Source organism: Lutra lutra, chromosome 10 (assembly GCF_902655055.1).
Source record: "Lutra lutra chromosome 10, mLutLut1.2, whole genome shotgun sequence".
Classification (NCBI taxonomy): Eukaryota; Metazoa; Chordata; class Mammalia; order Carnivora; family Mustelidae; genus Lutra; species Lutra lutra.
In genome coordinates, this window is record NC_062287.1 from 17,170,493 (window position 1) to 17,191,371 (window position 20,879).

General features: G+C 50.8%; 1 protein-coding gene across 2 annotated transcripts in view; it reads left to right on the plus strand.

Moving 5' to 3' along the window:
• Nucleotides 1-8,908: 8,908 nt before the first annotated feature.
• Nucleotides 8,909-20,879, plus strand: part of SORL1 (sortilin related receptor 1) — a 153,009-nt gene continuing 141,038 nt past the window's right edge. For both annotated transcript variants that reach the window (XM_047690800.1, XM_047690801.1), the window contains exon 1: nucleotides 8,909-9,745. In XM_047690800.1, the coding sequence (XP_047546756.1) occupies nucleotides 9,470-9,745 (276 nt within the window). In that variant the 5' untranslated portion in view covers nucleotides 8,909-9,469. The remainder of the gene's footprint in view (nucleotides 9,746-20,879) is intronic.

Genomic DNA, 20,879 nt, shown 5'->3' on the forward strand with positions numbered 1-20,879 from the left:
CCGGCTTAGAATCTGCCCAAACCCAACCTTTGGGTTTTTATGGAGGCTTCACCCATAGGCATGATTGATACATCATTAGCCATTGGAGACTGATTTAACCTCCAGCCTCACACTGGGTGGGACTGAAATTTCCACCTCTCAGACTTTGGTTGGTTGCCCTGGTAACCAGCCCCGTCCTTAGGGGACCTAGGGGCTTTCCAAAAGTCGTCTCATTAACATAAACTCTGGGGTGTTTGAACAGGACAACACCTTTACTGTTCCTATCACTTGGGAAATTCCAATGGTTTTAGGGTGCAAGAAATGGGAACAAGACCGAATACCCATTTCTTACTATAAAATCACAATCATTGACATTCCTCTTCTGTTCCGTTGATGCTGGAAGCTTTTCCTATTATAGTTGCTATAGTGTCATATTTGACTCTTGAAGACTTTCCTATAAACAGTGTCATGTACATGTGTGTAAATCAACTTTAATGTACGGTGGGGGCATACAGTTTACATCTGAAGGGTCCCCATCAGGAATCTACGCTCTAACGGTGTGATCGGACATTGGAAGCACCCTGGTCAGGAATCCATGGCTGGCTGCAGAGTTGGCTCCCTCCCCCATGAACCTGCAACGTCTTTATTTAAATCTGAATCAGATGATGTATGAATTAGCATAAGGGATATTAGAAATAGCTTTCCACTGGTGAAATCAGTGCTGTTTCAGAAAGGTGGTTGGCTGGAATGGGCTTGCATGGACAAGCTATAAGAAGAATCCAGCATAAAATGGCGTAACTCCAACCCTGAGTTGTGCTCAAAGGCTGGTGTTCATCTGATCTTTTGTCCCTCTGCCGAGTGGGAAACTCTGTTGCCTGACGTGCCTAAGAGTTTGGTACACTCAACTGGCCTCAGAACCCTGCTGCATTTTCCCGGGGTCCCGGTTTTTCTTCAAGGGCCTTGGGCTGAGATAGAGGCCCTGAGAGCAGGGCCTGTCCCGACCGCCTCTGAGAGTATTTGCTAAGAATCCTGTGTGTATGTGACAGAGCCTGATCTGAGACTTGTTTTTGTCACCTGGGAGTGAGGTCGAAGGGACACATACAAGCCCGAATAACAAACTGATAATTGCTGAACGCGCAAATTCTTTTGGCAACAACTTCTGCCCTGAACTCTTCACAATTACAATAGGTCTCATTGAGTGATCAAGTCTTATGTTCGAGGTTGGAGCCCAACCCTTGGCATGTGTAATCTCATTCAATCCTTTAAACCTGCAGAGGTAGGCAATCCTGTGCGAGCAAAGAGAAGTAGGTTTTGAGAAGGTGCCAAGATGATCTAGTAGGGAGACAGACCCAGGTGAACTGGCTTCTGAGTGCCCAAAATGATGCCTTAAGTCCCTCCGCACTGTCCCCCACAGCAGGTTAGACACATGTCGACCTCTTGTTGACATGATCCCGCCAAGATGAAATCATGAGGAGGAAGGGAGGTGGAGGGTCAGATCTGACTTTAGTGGGCAGGAAGAAGGGGACACAGAGATTGATCCCCATGCAACTAAAGTAGGTGGGGCAGGGAAGGGGGGTACGGGTCTGGGGGGGGGTTGGTGCAGAAACCACACACCGTGCTTGGCAGACTGAGAACTATTCCGTGGCACCATGATCCCAGAAGAGCAGGCCTTTTAGAATTAAGAATAGTCTTAATTTGCACTTCATTGGGTTTTTCATTTACATAATGTTAGAATGCAAAGAAAATTCATACGAAAAAAATCCACTGCTAATTTAGCACTGAGGTTCTCGTTTAAATAACCACAGTGAGAGAAAGGATTTTTCACTCAGCTCTCAGCTTAGGTGGTTGGGCAGTTTTCTAACGCTGGCGTTGTGTCAAACCCCAAATGAAAATGCGTTTGCCCTTGAGTAGTTTTGTTGGTATGATCCGAACGCTAATCACCATTTCAATAATTTATTTGGTGTGGAGGATTTAATATAATTTGTTTAAGGGTTCTGAGAAAAGATATTCCTTTATACAGGGCCTCATTGAAAGTGCTTGCTGTTCTGAGTCTGGTGGGAATGATCTTTGTAACAGGTGTTAATTCAGCTGAGGACACTACACAGAATTTCCAGTGGGATGGATTTCGGGAGGGTAGGTGGGGAGAAGTCGGATCCGCGGTGCCCTGGGAAAAGATCCCATGGGGGGAAACAGGTGCCTCATGAGGTAGATGGACAAGGTCACGGTTGGGTGTGTGTGCTATGGTCCTGGTGGATGGGGAATGGGAGGACACGGTTCATGCCCTGGCTGCAGGGTGTTGGCAAATCACCCCTCACCACCATCCTAACGGGGGGGGGGGTCAGATGAGGTGATCCATTCCAGGTTCCGCTCTCTCCATACCTGGCCCCCTGCCTCCCCAGGCTCCTCCCGTGGCACCACCCTGCCTGGTTGCACCCACACCCTACTTGCTGTCCCCCTCTTCCCTTGAAGACTTCCCTCATTTTCCTCAGATGATAAAATAACTTCCTGTTCCTCTTGCACCACAATGGCAGCCTTCTCCCTCCTCCCCGTCCTCACACGTTCAAAGACGCACAAGTGAAAGCACCGCTCTAAAGGGCTTGTGCTTGGGCCATGTGGGTGGCTCAGTGGGTTAAGTAGCTGCGTTCACCCCAGGTCATGATCTCAGGGTCCTGGGATCGAGTCCCAGGTCCGGCTCCCTGCTCAGCAGGGTACCTGCTTCTCCTTCCCCCACTGCCCCTTCCCTCTGCTCTCATGTTCTTTCTCTCTCTCAAATTAATAAAATCTTCAAAATGGTTTTTTCTCCAGAAAGGCTTCCCTAGTTCACCTTCCCAAAATCCACTGATCATCTACCCCCCAACCCAAAGCACAGCTTTTTCTGTTAAGAGATAAACTGGGGGGCATATGAAATATTTTTAAGTTTATTTGAGCAAAAATTAATTCAAATGGGGAGCACCAACCCATAAGTGTTAGGAATGCTTCTCAGACAGGAGCTGGGGAAAATACTTATGTAGAGAAGCTGCAGAAGCAAAAAAGTAAAATAAGAGAAGTGGTAATTATTTGATTGGCTATAGCCTAAACCCAAGTTGGTTATTTGTGATGGGCCATCCTTAGGTTTTGATTTCTTAAACTTGAAGGGTTTACAGGCTTGAGGTTTGATCGGCTTACGTAAGCTGCCCCAATGTTACAGCCGCTTCAGTCTAATGGCTTTCTTGCTTAATTTCACACCGTATTCAGATGTTCCTGCCATTTTTGTTTATCTGTCTTCACCTTCTTCAAGTTCCTTGCAGGTAGTGGCTGGGTCCTCTCCAGGAACTTGTGCCCTATTATCCCTTCATCGGGTGGTCGGCAATGACAGCATTACACATAAAGGTATGTTACAACGGAAGGACTCACTTTTCTTAGCTAAGCTCACTCACCTGGTGCTGACAGGACCCTCCGCTATCTTTCCAGCTTCCTCTGTTGTGGCCACTTGGATGGGAAGTTCGGTCTCCCAGAGTTGGACTTTCAAAATCATCCCACTCCCTGCCCCCAGCCGTTCATTTCAACTCAGTAGCCTATAATCTATTTAAATGCAAGACAGGGGGATAGGTCCAAAGACCTACTTATGATTTAGACAAGGAGGTAAGTACTGTTCAAAAAGACGACAGGTCCCAAATGGAGTCACCTGTGCTAAGCCCCACGCCACTAAACTTAGACTTAATATTCATTATCATTTCAGTCTCCCCCGGGAATGGACTCTTAAACCAGTCAATTTGGAATTAGCTGGTCAGCACTTGTAAGCTAATCTGCCTGATAGACCCCTACTGTCCCCTAGAGAAAGGAGGCCTTGCCACCAAGCAATCCATTCTTTACGTTTTTGGTTTTTTTTAAAAGATTTTATTTATTTATTTGACAGAGATCACAAGTAGGCAGAGAGGCAGGCAGAGAGAGAGGAAGGGAAGCAGGCTCCCCGCTGAGCAGAGAGCCGGATGTGGGGCTTGATCCCAGGACCCTGGGATCATGACCTGAGCCGAAGGCAGAGGCTTTAACCCACTGAGCTACCCAGGCGCCCCTCATTCTTTGCTTTTATAAATAATTTCTTCCTGCTCCCTTCTGCGTGTATGTTCTTCATTTTGTGCAGCTCTTTGGAACCTCTTTCTGCTAGCTGGGATGCTGCTTGATTTCGTGAATCATCGAATAAAGCCAAAAAGATCTTTAATTTGTCAGGGGGTTCTCAAAGAGTCTCCAGCTTTTGCTCCACCCCTGCCGTCCAAACCCTGGAAGGGGAGTCGATGCTAGATCACAGAGAAGGAGATAATTTCCCAGGGACCCTCAGCAAACAGTCTGTAAGGAGACTTTGTCCTGTGTCTATAATGATAATAAGTTTTCTACATTTTCGCTACACACGCTTTGTGAGAAAGGTCTAAATACTTTCTCATGGTAAAAGTTCAAGAAGTCGAGTTGCAGAGAGATCAAGGCCAGACCCTTAGGTAATCGGCGGAGCCAGATTAAAACCTGTGAGCCTCTAAAAGAGCCTCTAAAAACCTGTGCAAAATCCCCCATTTGAATATTCGAAACCAAATCCCTCATTACATTTTTCTAGAAAAGTATAGCAAACAGGATTTGACTTGTGACCTCTGTAACATAACTCTCCACGTGGCCCCATCAAGGGCCTGAGGTGGGAGGAAGGCAAATGAGCGCCACACTTCTGCTAGGCACCTGGGGAGGACAGTTTTGGTTTCCAGAGGGTAGAAGCAGGGCCGGGCAGAGGGAGGGCTGAGGACCGGAGTGATTCTGTCTTTTCCTGTCTGCGCAGGTTCTCACTGCCTTACTCAACCTGGGACTTGAAACACCAGCTCTTGGCCTCAGGGAAACCAGATGCCCCGGAAAAAGTCAGAGAGCCTGGGTTTGAATCTAGAGCTTACAAACTGCATGACTTTGGGCCAGGGATGGATGTAACCTTCCTTTCTGAGATTTCATTCTCAAAATCCGTGAAATGGGGGTGTCAGTGATGCCTGGTTTGGTCTACTTCAACCGATTGCTGAGAGATGACATTTGATAGATGAGGTTGTTATGAGTTATGCAAATACATGCAAAGTGCTGCTATGTAGAAGGAAGTTACTCCTATTTCCAGAACCTCCTCTTTGAATTGAATTTATTCTAGAGTGAGAATCTAAGTTACTTGTTCTATGTTCTTGATGCATCCGATTTTCAGTCCCATCAATTATTCCCGGCTTCGCCTTAGCGAACGGAATTTTTGGCAACAGCCGGAGAAAGTGTTATTTCTTTGGGGACAGGATGGTATTTCTATCCTACCCTGGCTGGTAAGGTGAATGATAGTTATTTGGCAAAAGTGACGTGCAGGGGGTTAAAGTTCAGCACTCCTAAGTGTTGGGGGGGGGTCCCTTTTCTGTTCCAGTGGCTCTGAGGTCTGGTTGTGATTCAGAGAAGCCAACTTTGGGAGAAAGAAGTGGTGATAAGAAAAGGTCTAATGTTCAGCTACCTTGGTGCCTTAACTGCCCCAAACCCTTACCACAAGGCAAAGCGGGCGGCGGGGGTCATTCCTCCCTTTCATTCGTACACTTGCACTCCAGAGTATCACTGAGCACTCACTCTGTGCCAGGATTATCCTGGGCACTGGGAACACGGACATAGCAAGACAAGCCCATTGTTGTCCTCCTGCTGCTTGTAGTTTGAGAGGAAAATGAAGTTAACTAGCTAATGTGACCAGAGAGGAAGTATCAAAGACCAGGGGCAACTTAGAACCTTAGTGTGAGGGGCTGTAACCTAGCCTGGGTGCAGAGAGAGGCCTTTGGAACTTGGAGGGCGAATAGGAATTGGGTAGGCTGTGGGGGGAGGGTGGCGGGGGCTGGTGAGCAGATAGATCCTGGCGTTTGGGAAGGTGATGAGGGGAGAAAGAGAACAGAAGTTCAGTTAGGCTTCTGGGATTTTTTTTTTTTTCTTACTTCTCTTCATGGCCGTTCTTGTGAACTTTTTTTTTTTTTTTTTTTAATTTATTTGACAGACAGAGATCACAAGTAGGCAGAGAGGCAGGCAGAGACAGAGGGGGAAGCAGGCTCCCTGCTAAGCAGAGAGCCTGATGTGGGGCTCCATCCTAGGAACCTGGGACCATGACCTGAGCCGAAGGCAGAGGCTTAACCCACTGAGCCACCCAGGAGCCCTTTTGTTAACTATTTTAAATATGATGCCACCTGAATAAAAATGTGGGACACCAAGACCTCTGGGTGGTTTCTGTCTAGCTTCATCTCCAACCCGAGCTCAGGATGACTTAGGATGGGCAGGACAGAGGAGGGCAGTTTAAAGTCTGATGAAAGGCTCAGGTCTTTTTTTATATAGCTGTGAGTCTAGCATTAAATTCCTATGCATTTTGATATCCCTTGGGATATTGCAAAGCATCAAGAGCAAGGCTATGTACGTGGGGGCAGAAGGGGATGAGGGCACTGCCTCTGTCTACATTCCCACCCCAATGTTGAGGCTATTTTGGAGGCATGGAGGAAGTGCTGGCTTGTTTACCACACAGATCCTGTTTTGAAGCTAGGAGGGACATCCCGCTGAATTACACAATTCAGCTCCCACCCCTACCCTGGGTGGCCTCACCTGGGGCTGCTCCCATCTCATGCTCAGGTGGGCATCCTGAAGGGGGGCAGGGAATGATCAGGGCTTCAAGATCTCTCTTTTTTTTTTTAAAGATTTTATTTATTTATTTGACAGAGAGAAATCACAAGTAAGCAGAGAGGCAGGCAGAGAGAGAGGAGGAAGCAGGCTCCCCGCTGAGCAGAGAGCCCGATGTGGGGCTCGAACCCAGGACCTGGGATCATGACCTGAGCCAAAGGCAGCGGCTTAACCCACTGAGCCACCCAGGCGCCCCTCAAGATCTCTTTTTATTTCACATATGAAGAAACCAATGCCCAGAGAGGCGAGATGAGCAGGACAAAAATCACATGACCACTTGGTTGCAAAGCTGGGCCTAGAATGCCTGTCTCCCATGCACCTGCCGGTAATACTTCTATCTGGGGCCTTTACAATTGTACTTATTCTATCTCCATGATTCTGATACTCTGAGCGGTACTGTGTGACAGATAGGGATTAAGATATCTTTTTTTTTTTTGATAAGAAAACCGAAGCTTATAGTGTTTATTTGCCCAAGTCCTCAAAGTTAGAAAGTAGTTCTCCTAACTCAAAATTCAGCGCATTTTCCACTCTGTGCTGTGCTTAGGAGGCACACACGATCTCAGGCTTTGCCGATTATCCACCTGAGAATGGCCTGGAATGTAGATAATGACTACAGAGGAAGGCTTTCAAGGAGTAAATTAACCATGTTTGAGCATTCTTGCCAGCCCTCCAGCTTCCAAGTTGTGTATCGAAATCAAAATCAGCAAGTAGCTCTCCCTGCAAATTGCCATCTCAACCTCAAGCCAGCAGTTTGTGTGTCTGTGTAGGGCGGGGGGAAGTGTCTCTTTGTCTTCAAATCCACGCTTAGGGGACACGTGTCTCTGTTTCCTGCTGGGACGCTGACACTTGCTCTTGCGGAGAAGGCTGTCATTAACTCTACGTTGGCAGAAACAATAATTGAATCATCTGTGGGGTGTTGTGACTCTAGCCACATTCCTCTCATTTTCCCTTGGGGGTTACATGGGGGTAGCAGCGTCTTTGTTGTTGGTCCCGGAGCCGGCAGGGTAGTCCCCTCCTGGTAAGGTGGCCCTGACAAGACAACGCTGGTCTAGATTGCGAGTGGGAGCCAATGGTGGTTCCGTGTCTTTCCCAGAGGATAAATGATTTGCTTGGTAGGGATTGCTGGGTGGTTCTATGATGATGTTGAGGTGGACAGAAAGTGGGATGTGCGGGGAACCTGACTCGGGGAGAAAACTGGAGTTGGGAAGAGGAAGAGGACTCCACATCCTGAGGCCAGGTTCCCCAAAAGTCTGGCTGGTCTGGCTGGCTCTGGGGTGGGGGGGGGGCGTGTTATCGGGGAAGGTGGCAGAATGCAGGGTTCAAGGAGGTGAGAAATGGCTATCCCTCCTTTGGCAGGGTGGTGCTGGGCAGGGAAGGAGCCCCAATAAGCTAACCAGAGAGGACTTTGGGGCAGGGGGGCGAAATCAAGCAGCCATGGTTTGTGGAGAACAAGGAGCATTTTGGGGGAGCTGAACTGATCACCCCCTCCTCCCTTGAAACCAAGGACTGTACAACCATAGCAGCCTTCTCACCTTTAGCCCTGCTCCTTCTTCTCTTTAGTCTTATCAGAAACCAGGATCTGTGTCCAGAGCACCGTCAAATACAAAATGGAAGAGAGGATAGGACACGGTGGATAGGCCTTGGCCCTTCCTACAAATCTGCAAAAACATTTTACCTCGGGTGTGCCTCAGCAGTTCCCACTGTAGGAGTATCTCGCGGTTCAGAGAGGGTCTGGATCCTCAAGCTGAATTTAGGATTAAGGTGGGTCCCCTTCACTCCTTGAGGGTCTGTCCCTCCTACCCACAGTGACAAGCTTTACAGGCTTGGAGAAGACTTGGAGCAGGTGCAGAATGCGGGCTGAACGGACTCGTGAATATGTCCATTTAGCAACAGAGGTAGGCTGGCTCCGTGCTGGGTCACCTGCAGGGTCACAAGCAAGCCCCCCAGCCAGGGCCTGGGTTATGCACAGGTATTCCCGTGTGCAAGGAACCCTGTATAACTGCGTACCCGTCCGGGCATGGCAAGTCCCTTGTCAGAGGTACCCTCGCTGTACTGCCTCTGTGCAGGGGGTACAGTGACTGTGCTCGATGCCCGAGCAGTTTAGCTTGATCCTGGGTAGTTTTTGGCTGCGACCACTTCAGGTACGTTTTGATGCCCAGAGTAGTAGAAACCATGTGAGTTTCACAATGGGGGCGGGTTCATCCGGCTTCTGATTTGCCGGCTGCCGCGTTCTGCGTGTTCAGAGCGAATTTTCTTTGGCTCCGGGCTGTCCCTCGGAGGTGGGGATGCGGCGGGAGCCGGGGGAGGTGGTCCCGCGACCGGACGCGACCCGGGGCTGCTGCAGTCAGGGAAGGAGACCCTCCGCGGTTTAGGACGACCTCGACGCGACCCGGGACAGGAGGCAACTAACTCCGGGGAAGACGAGCGAGCCCCAGCTCAACTCTCGGTTGCCGCAGGGTGGACGACGCGGTGCGCCCGCCGGCGGGCATGGGGACGCACCCCAGCGGGCGCTCGCTGCCTTGACCTCCCCATCCCCGCGCGGGGGAGGGGCCCGAGCGGCGCCGAGGCCGCCGAGCGCGGAAAGTGCGCGAAGCGGACGCCGCTGCGAGCCGCACACGTGACGGCGCCGCGCCGCGCCGAGCGGGACCTGGCGGCGGCGGCGGCGGCGGCGGCCGGCGCAGCGGGGCGGCCCCGAGCGGCGCGGGCGGCCTGGAGCCCCGGGAGCGGCGCGCGCGGCCCCAGCCCAGCCGCCGTCCCGGCCTCGCGCTGCACATTCTCTCCTGGCGGCGGCGCCACCTGCGGCAGCGTTCGCCCGAACATGGCGACACGGAGCAGCAGGAGGGAGTCGCGACTCCCCTTCCTATTCACCCTGGTCGCGCTGCTGCCGCCCGGGGCTCTGTGCGAGGTGTGGACGCAGACGCTGCCCGGCGGCCGCGCGCCCCTGCCCCAGGACCGGGGCTTCCGCTTGGTGCAGGGCGAGCCGCGCGAGCTGCGGCTGTGGGCGCGCGGGGGGCCCCGGGGGGCGGACGAGAAGCCGCTCCGGAGGAGACGGAGCGCTGCCCTGCAGCCGGAGCCCATCAAGGTGTACGGACAGGTGAGCGGCCGGCCACCCACCCGCCTTGCCCCGGCTCTCTCCTCTCCCCGCACTTCCTCAGCCCCGCATCCATCCTCCGCGGCCGCCTCCCAGGTGCCGGCGCCCCTGGGGACTTCCCGGCTTGCGATTGTGTCCCCCCTCCCCCCGCAGGAGTGTGACCGTTCGCACTTGAATTGCATTGATCTTTCCTTCTTCCTGTCGATTTTAGCAAACGTCTTCCAGGTAACTCGCGGGGTGCAGTGCCCATTTCCGCAGGGTGTGTGCACACCCGTGTAGTTTCTAGCAGGTAGAGGAGGGGTGCAGCTGCATTTTACATGTGGGTGAAAAACCGGGTTTCTTTAGTGTGCCGTCAGTTGGCATTGGAGGCGAGGGCAGCCTGCGGTTGCAGTATACTTACACACGGAGCACTGAGGGGAGGGGGACTCCATGCCGACTGTTTTTAACCACAGTTAAGGTGGGCAAACCCGAAAGCGTGACTTTTCTTGCTCTGCCCAGAGCAAGAGGGGTGTGTGTGTGTGTGTGTGTGTGTGTGTAAGGGTTGGATTTTGTTGTTGTTTGTTGGGGGAGGGAGGGTCTGTCCTTTTTTTCCACCTTCCCTTTTGAGATACTGACTTTATTTTTGGATAAGAATATTAACTCATGGCCCTTAGGGATTTGAAAGACTACAAGAATTTGGTGGGCATTGTTATTCAGCAAATGATTTATTTCTGTCCAGGCAATGGGCTTATTAGATCATGAGTAACATGAATTTCACTTTTATGGCCAGACTTACTGCTAGGAATAGCAGACCGAGTTTGTGGGTTCCTATCGGCATTGGCAAAATTAATTTGACCCTGTTATCGCCTCATGAGACTCCTAGCCCTGTGGTTAAGGTTGACATCAGCAAAACTAGAAGGTCAGTGGGGAAGAAAAAGTGGGACCAGAGGAGATGGTAAATGACACCGTTTCTAGAGTCAGAATGTTCCCACTTAAAGCAGAAGTTAAAAGGTTAGTGTGAATTCTGCTCCTCTTCACTGATTCTCTTTAGCCATTTCTTCAGGAAACGTAGAGAGTTAAATGTTCAACCCTTAGAGCCAGGAAGGACCTTATAAACCATCTCACTGATTGTGCCATTTTGTTGATGACCAAATGCTGGCTGGGAAAAGTGAAATGACTAGCCCAAGGTCACATGGGGCAGGGTTGCCTGGTGTTTAGTTTTTGTTGGCATCATCTCAGTGACCTTTGGGTGATCAAATAAACCTCTCTTTATACAGTGCTCCCTAAATAATTCTTTTCTAAAATAAAAAAAATATATGGCTCTTAAGGGGGTGGCAAGTGGGTGGGAGCACTTGACTTCCATCTACCACCAGGCCCTGGGAAAGAGCATGTGCAGAGGTGCGTGTAAACTGCTGTGGGCCAAGGCTGCTGGGGCCTGCCTGCCGGCTCCGTTTGTGTGTGGGTCCTGACCTTCTTCCCTGCTGCACCCTCATGAGAGACTTCTTTTTGTATGTGGAAAAGAAGACAGCAAGGTCATCATTCTCAGCTGGGACGGCAGCATCCTGGTGTTGAGTAGAGGAGGGAAAAAGAGAGACTGCCTTGTTCATGGAGCCTTCCGGGCTATCCAGCTCTGCTGTGGGCTTGAATCAGCTCTCTGGGGGCTGGGAGCAGCAGGGAGGGGAGGGAGTCAATTCTTCCTGGAGCCCAGGTCCCCTGCAGCTGTAGTCTTGGCTGAGGGCAGAGCATCCCAGTCTAAACAGTATGTGTACAGGTAGGTACCATTTCTTCCTTGGGTTTGATTTGTGAACCAGCCTGAGTTTGGTTCAGCTGAAGGATGGAGAGGTAGCTGTTGAACCAGTAATGAGGAATTCCTACCAAGGGTGAAAGCCCCGGTCAGTGTTTTCTCTGAGGGCCCAAGGTTAATAAAAGAGGCATTAACTTGAATCTTCAAGGATCTCAGTTAGATAGAAGGAAGAACTTCCTGGTCCTGGGCTTTCTGCCACAAACACATCTGACAAAGCCCCTTTAGGCTGCAGGTGCAGGAGTCAGGGACTCCAAGGGGTTTGGTGTGCCCCTCTTGGAGCTCTCTTTGGAATGACCTTTCTAGCAAGGGTGACCATTTGCCTCTGTTTTCTCTGGGACAGACCTAGTTTATAAGTTGTCCCTGCTGCTTATGAAAGCGCTGTCCTCACTCTTACATGTCAGAACGCAAAGTATAAATCATATGGCCATTCTGCTTCTAGCTCTAAGCCAAGTTCCATTTCATCCCCCCTCCGCTTTCACTTTTTAAACCCTGAGGAATTGCAATGTTCTCCCATCTTATCGCTTGAAGGGAGTGTGGCTGTAAATAGAGATGCGCGTGCGAAGGGCGAAGGAGGGAGGGTGGGGAATTTTTCATCCCTGCTTTCAGAAAGTTTACAGTTTAAGGTGCAGATAAAGCAGGTGCAGTTGCAGACACGTGCTGGGCGGGAGCAAATACACAGGCACAATAGAGGGGAGTTATGGCTCTATAGTCGGGCTTTAGAGGGTAGTGTGATATGGGAGGGCTCCGGAGATGGTGGGATAAGGTCAGCGGGCTCAGACACTCTGCAGATTCTTGCCCTCTGACCTTTGAGTGAGGTTAAGAGGATGCCTGGCAACACAGATTAGGGCTGGAGGCAGAGGCTGCCTGATGGAAGAAGCTGGAGGGGTGACGTTAAGGCCACCAGCTTCGGGATGAGCTTTTGCAGGGGGATACCTGCCTGCCACTGAGAAGGAGCCCCGTGTTGGCATTTCGGTTCTTTTTCTTCGGCTCCGCTAACCTACGGAGTAAACGATCTTGTGATCGTTTTTATCTTCGTGTTCTCTAATGTGGGGGACTGGCTTCTGCCACGATTCCTTGCAGACATGTTTGTAATAATAAAGTCTGGTAAGAGTAGTGAACACAAGTTGCTATGAGATATTAGGACTTTTCTGCCCAAGTTCAGGGGTTAGAAGTTGAGCCCCTTCTAAAGGGGGCTGAGTCCAAGAAGGGGAATTCCATAATTCTTGCCACACGGAGTTTCTTTTCTGACTTTGTGTTCACTCCATGCCTCTGTAGCATCATGTTTGCTTTTCCTCAGCCTGAGATGGTCTTCCCCACTCCTGTGTTGGCTTGCAGAACCCCAGTTCCCTTCTTTGGCAGCCAAGGAACTCCTCCTAGGATTCCCAGGCTCCAGTGGCAAGAGTTCTTTTGAGCTTGGTTACAGCACTAACAGCCTCGTGTCATAATTGCTTGTCTGTCTCATCTCTTTCTTTGCTCCTTGGGGGCATGGATCAAGCCTTGTTCTTCTCTGTGACTGGCACTGGGGAGGCCGTTAGTGAATAATTTGTGGACCGACTGCCCACTTGGAAGAAGAGAAGCCTGGAGGGTAGGAAGCACATGCAAGTTACAGAAAAGGTATTTATAAGAAGGACCACGGTGAGCCCCCAGACAGAGAGTGAAAATGAGTTGGTTCTCTCGGTGGTGAGGATAGGGGAGTCCTGCTTTTGCTGTGCTGTCCTGGGGGTTATTTTGAATAAAGAACTGGGGTTCTGTTGTACGGAATCCTCCCTTTTAGGGCCATCATGGTATTGCTAATGGTATCGTTTTGGGGAAAAATCCTTTGGAATGAAGCGCGAAGCCCAACAGGATTTACAGGTTTGTTTTCCTTCCAGTGAGCTCTCTCTTCATAATTGCTGCTTTTTAGAGGCCAGAAGTATTCAGTGTCCTGACTTGAGACTGAGAAATAAAGTGTCTATTACAGCACAAGGCCCTGGGACAAAGAGCCTCCTTTGGGGATGAAATACCGTGTAGCTTTAGATCTTTCTCGAGGAGATTCTTACGTGATACGCTTGCTTGGGGAGGAATTGGCTGGTTGATTCTGAAGTTAGGATGCCTGACCTGCTTGCTTCCAGAAGATGAGAAGGCAAAGCATGTGCTGTTTCACGTTGGCTTCTACGTAGGTGAGGAGTTGCCGGGCGTGTTGGGTTGGCTCAGTAAAGAACGTGACCTTGAAAAACTTCCCGGTTCCACTTGGCATCTCTTCTTGGTGCGTGGGGCCTCTTTGCTCAGTCTCTGGCTACCATTTAGTTCATCAGGAGCTTGTTCGTCTTGGGGGATGGTGGGCAGAGGCTGTGAGAGGTGGGAGGAGTGGGAGGGAGAGGGGACGGGGGAGGGGTGAGGAGATGGGAGATGTAAACAGATGAAACGAAAAGGCGTCCAACGTGTCTATTTAGCCTTCAGGGGGTAATACATGTCTGCAAGATAAAATATGTATGAGAATACAGTGAGAAGTAAATTGCCCTCCCTCTCGTGTCCCCCGTTTATGTGTTGCCTCTTCTCAGTTGGCAACTGCTATCCTCTGTTTTTCTGTATGTCTTTCCAAAAACATTCTATGCATGTAATGGCACAGAGGTGCAGAAAATTCGGAATTGGTAAGATCAGTGCATTCTGTGATCCGTAGCCACTGACAGCATGGATGATGAGGTTAACTCTTGCTCCACGATGTGTTTGTGGCATTCGACTGTCAAAAGTAGGGAGTTACGTGAAGTGTCGTAGAGTAGGAGGGCTTGTTACTTTCCCTTCAGGCCTGGGAAGGAAGACGGCCTCTCGTCGCACTTTGAGGCTTCCTGCGGGCCAGGAGAGCCACCTCATGGCCCTGGTTCTGGAGCAGGCTGCTGGAGAGCAGTTCCCTAGAGGCGAAGAGCCCAGGTCTGTGAAAATGTCAGAACCGAGAGGCCACGGATCTTGCTTTGAACTCGTGTTCCTTTCGGGAATGGTTTCTTTATAGTCTGTAAAATAAAGTTAATCGTATGTTTAGTCGATTGCTTTGAGACCTGGGATCCAGGAGGCCCATCCTAACCACAACTCGTGTCCCAAAGCCAAAGGCTGATGTCGTCGGGTCCTTTCATTGTCGTATTTTTGGTCTGTTCCTCCTTAAAGATGACAGCCATCTTCGTGTCGTCCTTATGTCATCCCAGAGCCACAGAGAGACGGAGCCAGCAAGTCCTGTCCATTGTAGCGGACACACAGGAACATTCTAACGATCTGGAGGGGAGGTTTAATCCAAAAGGAAACCTCGTTGCCTTTGCCCCTATTTATCTAGCCATTTTATTAAAGCACCAGTTTACTTTCCTGATTAAATTTGGCTTAGGTGAATATTAAAATGAGCTTGCGTTCTTCGAGTAGCCGATCTGTGAAATGGCTGGCGTAAATGCGTTCGGGGAAGCCTGTTTGGCGTTTAGAATTTCCGACAATACTTCAGATGTGGGTAATGGAGAGTTTGCTGCGCAAAAATGGATTCAAGCTGAAGTATTACACTAACTTTTCCTCCATTTTTTAAGATTTAGTTGTGGTGGAAAGGGAAGGGGAGCTCACTACATTTTGGTTTGAGTGTTTGAGGCTTAGTATTTCTTTAGAAGTGGTCTGGGCTGCGAGGGGTGAGGTATTTTCTTTGTCGAGTGCAGAACCTTCCTACATATCCCGTAGGGGCACCCAAATCCATTGGCACAGGGCATATTCAGTCCAGCCACGTAGATGCAGAAATCAATTTCCCTCAGTTTAAAATGAGCCACAGTTAATTTCGACCTAATTTATTGGTTTATCGACCTGCGGACCTAGGGCCTTCGAAGAAGTGGCACGGGCTGCCTTCTAGCATTGAAGTGGCTGAGAATGCTATAAATCAGGAAGGCAGGGTCGGTGGGTGCTCAGCTTCAAGATTTGGGTTGCTCCTACCTTATTGTGAGCACCCCCCCCTCAGGTTTTTTATTATCCCACGAGGAATGGTCTGCGCGCTTTGGGGTGGATCCCATAAAAACAGGACTTCATAACAATCAGGACGGCCGTGGGGAGTTAAAAATGAGCACAGCATTCTGTTACCTACTGGGTTGATGTTAATAAGAATGGTGACCTCCACGATCGTATCCCTGCTGCTGGCCAAGAGCGGAAAGACGCTATCTTCCTGGGCTCATGGCAGGTCTTCTAACACCGTCTTCTCTGCTGTTCTGGAGATGCACTCTGTCTGTGTGGCCCAGCGTGTCCACTAGCACATATGGCAGTGGGAGACTTGAAATGGGGCCGGGACAACCGAAGAATTCAATTTATTTTCTTTCACTTAATTTTATGAATTTAAATTTAAGTGGAAATGGCTACATGTGGCCGTGGGCTGCTGTGTTGGAAGGCATAGCTTTAATGGGTGGCGGGTGGCCTGCTTTTTCCAGTGCTGGGGATCCTCTGCTTTGCCTGGGAGAGACACTGAATTTGCAGCAGAGGCCTGTGTGTGTTCCCCCCGAAAAACAGCTGGGCCAAAGCAAGAGTTGAGGGCTGCAGTCTGAAGCCAGGTTTCCGTGGCTGTAGCCTGCCTGGGTGGGTGTTTGGAAACAGTGGCCTTTCCTGCGTAGGTCGGAATGCATCAGTGGCCGTGGGGGATTGGGGGGTTGCAGTATTCATCTGGTTGGCAGTGGCATTGGCGGGGGTGGAAACCTCTGCACGGTTGCCTCCTTCCATCAGTCATTTGGGTGATGAAGGCTGGTCTCTGTGCCTTCACTTTTTTTTTTTTTTTTTTAAAGATTTTATTTATTTATTTGCCAGGGGGAGAGAGAGAGTATGTGTACAGGAGAGCCCAAGCAGGCAGTAGGCTGGATGCGGGGCTTGATCCCAGGACCTGAGCCAAAGGCAGATGCTTAACCGACGGAGCCCCCCACGGGCGCCCCTGTGCCTTCACTTTTGATGTGGCCTCGCACATCCCTCGGACCAGGCTTTGCCCGCGCGGTGCGTAGGCCCGGACGTCTGTTGAGCAGTGCGTGGTGTAAACAGTGCCTCAACCCTGGAGCTGTCTCCTCCCGCCCCCGCCCTCCGCTTCCTGCGCGCTTCCTGACTCCCCACAGTGGAGCTGGCTCTGTCTGTCATCCCCGGACCCTGCAGGCTGACATGAAGACAAACAGCGCGGGCCTGGCTGTGTGGCCTTCATCACTGCATGGAACCCCCCCCCCCCACCTGCCCCTTCCCGGCTGGCCCTGTAGCTTAGCATGCCGCTGCTGTTGCCGCTGCTGCAAGCTCCAGGCTCGGAAAATCGGGACCCTTCACGATGATTTATCTCTAGTCCCCTGAATGAGATTAAAAACACAGCTACGAATTCTCAGAAAGGCAGGCTGATGTGATTATGTCCCAAATCTGAGTGGCAGACGAGGGCAATAAAAAGATGTACTTATGTCTTAGGCGTTTTGGGCCGCGTGGGGGCCAATGTCCTGTGTGTTATCCCCCCCCCTTATTTGGGGGTTTTAAATGAAGAAAGTGCGTAATATTGCTTCTGTTGCTTAGAAAGGAGACGAGCCTATGTAGTAGAAACTTTCTTTCCCTGAGTAACTATGAATCGAGGTGGGGAAGGGCGTTAGAGTGATTGTCATGTTACGTAGATGTGGATTTGAGCTATTGAATGGGTCCTGAATGGGGCACTTAAGACTCTAGTTGGGACGGGGGTGAGATCCATTTTACTCTGGTGGACTGGGAAGCTTAGTAGTGTTTTGATGACATTTTGAACTCCTAGGAAACCTCTATGTCCAGAGGAAATCGGGAAAAGCTGGGATGATCTCATTGAGCTTGGAGGGCTGGGGTTCAAAGCAGCCTTGGGTCAAAGGCTACTTTGGAGGCTGTCACTGTGGACACTCAAGTGGGTGCCATTGAGATGGGTCATGGGGGGAGGGGAGGCGAGGTCCAGAGAGTAGAGGACCCGGTTTCCCATTAGCCCAGCAGTTCCACGTGGGTCGGCCTGGGGACCTGGGAAGAAAGGCCAGTGCTGGCCTGCCCAGGGATCCCTAGAGAAGACCCCGCTGATGGCAGGGTGTGAGGACAGCGTGGAGGAGGGTGAGTGGCCTGGGAAGCTGTGCGAGTGTTTGGGGAGACTCGAAGTGTTTGAAAGCATTCTTTGCAGAATGGGAGACCGGGCCCCCAGGCCTTACCTCCTCTGTATACCTTTAGTCCCCTGAAGCTCTCTCTCTGAGAAGTCTAAAAAGAATCCTGCAGCTCGCGGTGCACGAGGCTCGGCGGATTGGGCAGGGCGTCTGTCCGGTTGCTGGTGGTGATGGAAGGATTCTTGCACAAACAAGGCTGGGACTCTTCAGAGGAGACAGATGAAGGAGGGATATAGGCTCGGATGGGGTGAGAGGCCTGTCTGCTCTGAGCTGGAGGGTTGAGCTGGCAGTGGGGGTGCGGCGGGAGGGTTTCCAGCAGGCGCCTTGCCCTCCTGCAGCTCCGAGAGCATCCTGTGTTACCAGGGAATCAGCCGTGCTGCTGGGTGGCATAGGCTTTGCCTCCGTTAGCTTCCCTCAGCGTGGTAAGGAAGCCACCAAGAAGGTGAGGGCTCGATGCAGGATTTAAATGTGTTCCTTTGGGGCAAGGAAAGCGCAGAAATCGGTGCCCTCCGTGTGCGGCAGCCTCAGGTACCCCTGAGGCCTCTAGCTTCCAGCCCTGGTGGAAAACGTTCATTTTTTACATGGAGTTGTTTTGTGAAGAATGGCTTTTTCTGGTGTAAATGACGGACCACCAACAGAAGGCATTTTGAGGTTCGTGAAACCTGTTCACAGGTAACCCCTCATTGGCTGCTTCTCATAGTCCCATAAATTCAGGAAGATAAGAATTACCCTCCTTGTTTCACAGACGGGTATTTCGAGGCCCCAAAAAGGCGTTGCCATGTACCGAAGGCTTTGCAGCTGATGAGTCTTGGAGACCAAGACTCAAACCCAGGCCTGTGGCTCGTCTCCAGTGGCTTATGGTGCCTTTGCCTCTCGTAAATATGACAGTGAAAGCTTTGCTCTCAGCCAGGGACCCACAGCCTGGGTGCTGTGAACTCTCTTTTCCCCCTTGAAAACCTAGAGCTCTCCCATAATTCTGCCCTCTCCTTGGCTCTCCTGGCTGTACTCATTTTCTTGTAACTTTTCAAATATGACAGTCCCCATGTCTCCCCTGTTCCTGGCTTTTGCTCTGCTCTCGTCTGGGTCCAATCTTTCTCCTCCATTGCATTTCCTCTAACTTGTCTCCCTTTTTCCTGTGGTACCTGCTGTAGGTCCTGTGGTACCTGCTGTATGTCATGTCTTCAGTCTTTGGGGCAGTCACACCCTCTCCCCCACATGAAGTTATGCCCCTGGCCCCAGAAATCCTGTTTCCTAACACCTAGCGTGGTGTCTGCTGTAAAGTAAGGGCTCAGTACGTATTTATGAATGAACAAGGGCGGGGGGCTGTTTATGGTGAAACGGTGGGCCCAAAGAGGAAAGGCAAAGAAAGTGCGTGCAGTGCAGCCTGCAGAGCTCTTGGAAATGGCCTGGGTTCGCAGAAACATCCTCATTTGAGGCTAACCCTGGCCTAGGTGCTCAGCAGCCAATTAACAAAGCCCAGTTTGGGGCTTGCCGTCGCCTCCAGCTGTCTGCCCTGCTCTGTGGTCCGGTGGGACAGCACCTCTAACTCTTTCTTTGGGCTTAACCTTTATCTGCAAAATAATGGACATTGGTTTAGATGTTCTTGGAGGTTCCTTCTGGTCCGATGTTTTCTTCTTTTTCTTACTTACCAACTGGTAAATGAAGGGGTGATTGTTTTCATGACAGGGATTTTTCCCAGGTTCTTTTTAATAGGGGGGCCTCCCACAAGAGCAAAGCTGCTATTTGCTCAATGACAAAGTGGGGTTCCCCAGGAGGGGTGCCACCTACAGGGGTCAGGGGTGGCTAGATTCTGCTTGCCGAGGATCGATCAGAAATAAAGTTAGCTCTCTCTGAATTGGTGTCGTGAGTCCGTGAAAATAGGATTATCACCCTTTGGGAGAGAGAAAGCGAAAGACATCTACCTGCCTACCTACCTACCTACATGTCTTCCAAGGACAGCTCATGACTATGGTTAATGCTCCGTTTTATCATCCGTGCTCATCCCCTCTTTGTTGGCTCATCTGTAGAATGGGCAGCCTGAATTAGTTAAAGAGGTCTGTGGGTGAAGCAGCTCCAGCAGACCCAAGTCAGATGCTCGAGCAGGCGGTCCCTGAGCAGGCGCTGTCTGCAGGGAGTTCTTAAACTAGATTTTAGCTCTCCTTCAGAGGTGGAGAGCCCCTGGGAGGGTAATGGCTTGCTAAATATAGTGAATTCACTGTCCTGAATGGGGACATGGAGGGGCTGTTTGCCTACCTAGCATTTAGGTCGTGCAAATGGATGGTCTGAGAAAACCTTGTTATCCTTGGACCTCGGGAGTCTATCTTTGGTTTCCTGAGCCTGTCCTGACATTCAGAGGATTCAGCAGCTGCCTCTGTCCTCGAAATTGAAGGACACGGTACGTGTTTTCTACTTCGTTGCAGAATTTTAAAAACACTTCTTCGTGTTTCCCTGCTAGTGAGGGAGGCAGAGGAATGAACCAGATCTCCTTGTTTGTCCTCCTCGTTCTGGCGAGAAGCTGTGCAGGCGAGGGGAGGACCGCAGGCTACGGGTGTCTAGGACATACTGATCTTCGGGTTTGACTGATTCTCAAGAGGCGATGGCAGAAGAAATGAATGGCAAGGATGTGGGGCCTGTTCCATTAAGGACCCCATCCTCCTGAGTAAGCCTCAGTCGACTATACAGACTTTGACAGTTTCATTATAAATATCTCATCACCGGTCAGACTTGCAACACTGAGTTCCCTGAGGCGTGCTCTGTGCACCCTTGACAAGGGGAGAATTTATTTCAGAGCCTCCAAGAGTGCCTGGCACCCAGTCGGCCTCAGTGCCTTCGTCAGTAAGTGAATGCCTGAGCCATCAGTCCCTCCATACAACAAGCAATTTATTTGTGCTCCCTTCTATTTATAACAACCCCGAGCTTGGGGCTTGGGTGACAGCAGATTCTTTTTCTCACTCTGAATAATGAGGCAAATCATTTAACCTCTTTGGAATGCCAGGGGGGCTGAGAGACAGCGTGGGGGTGGCCCGGACCGAGGTGTGTTCAGTGTGGGGCTGGGGCTGGGGCTGGAAGGGGGTGCTGGCCCAGAGCTTGTGGCCGTTTCTCCAGCCGGGGACCAGGGGCCAGCGAGCGGGGACCGGGAGGCCCACAGGGACGCCGCGGCTCTGCAGATGCCACCGACAGCCTTTGAAGGATGGCTTTGGCCAGAGACCCACTCCTCAGCCCGTCTCCTCTGTGACTCATTCGGGCTGCA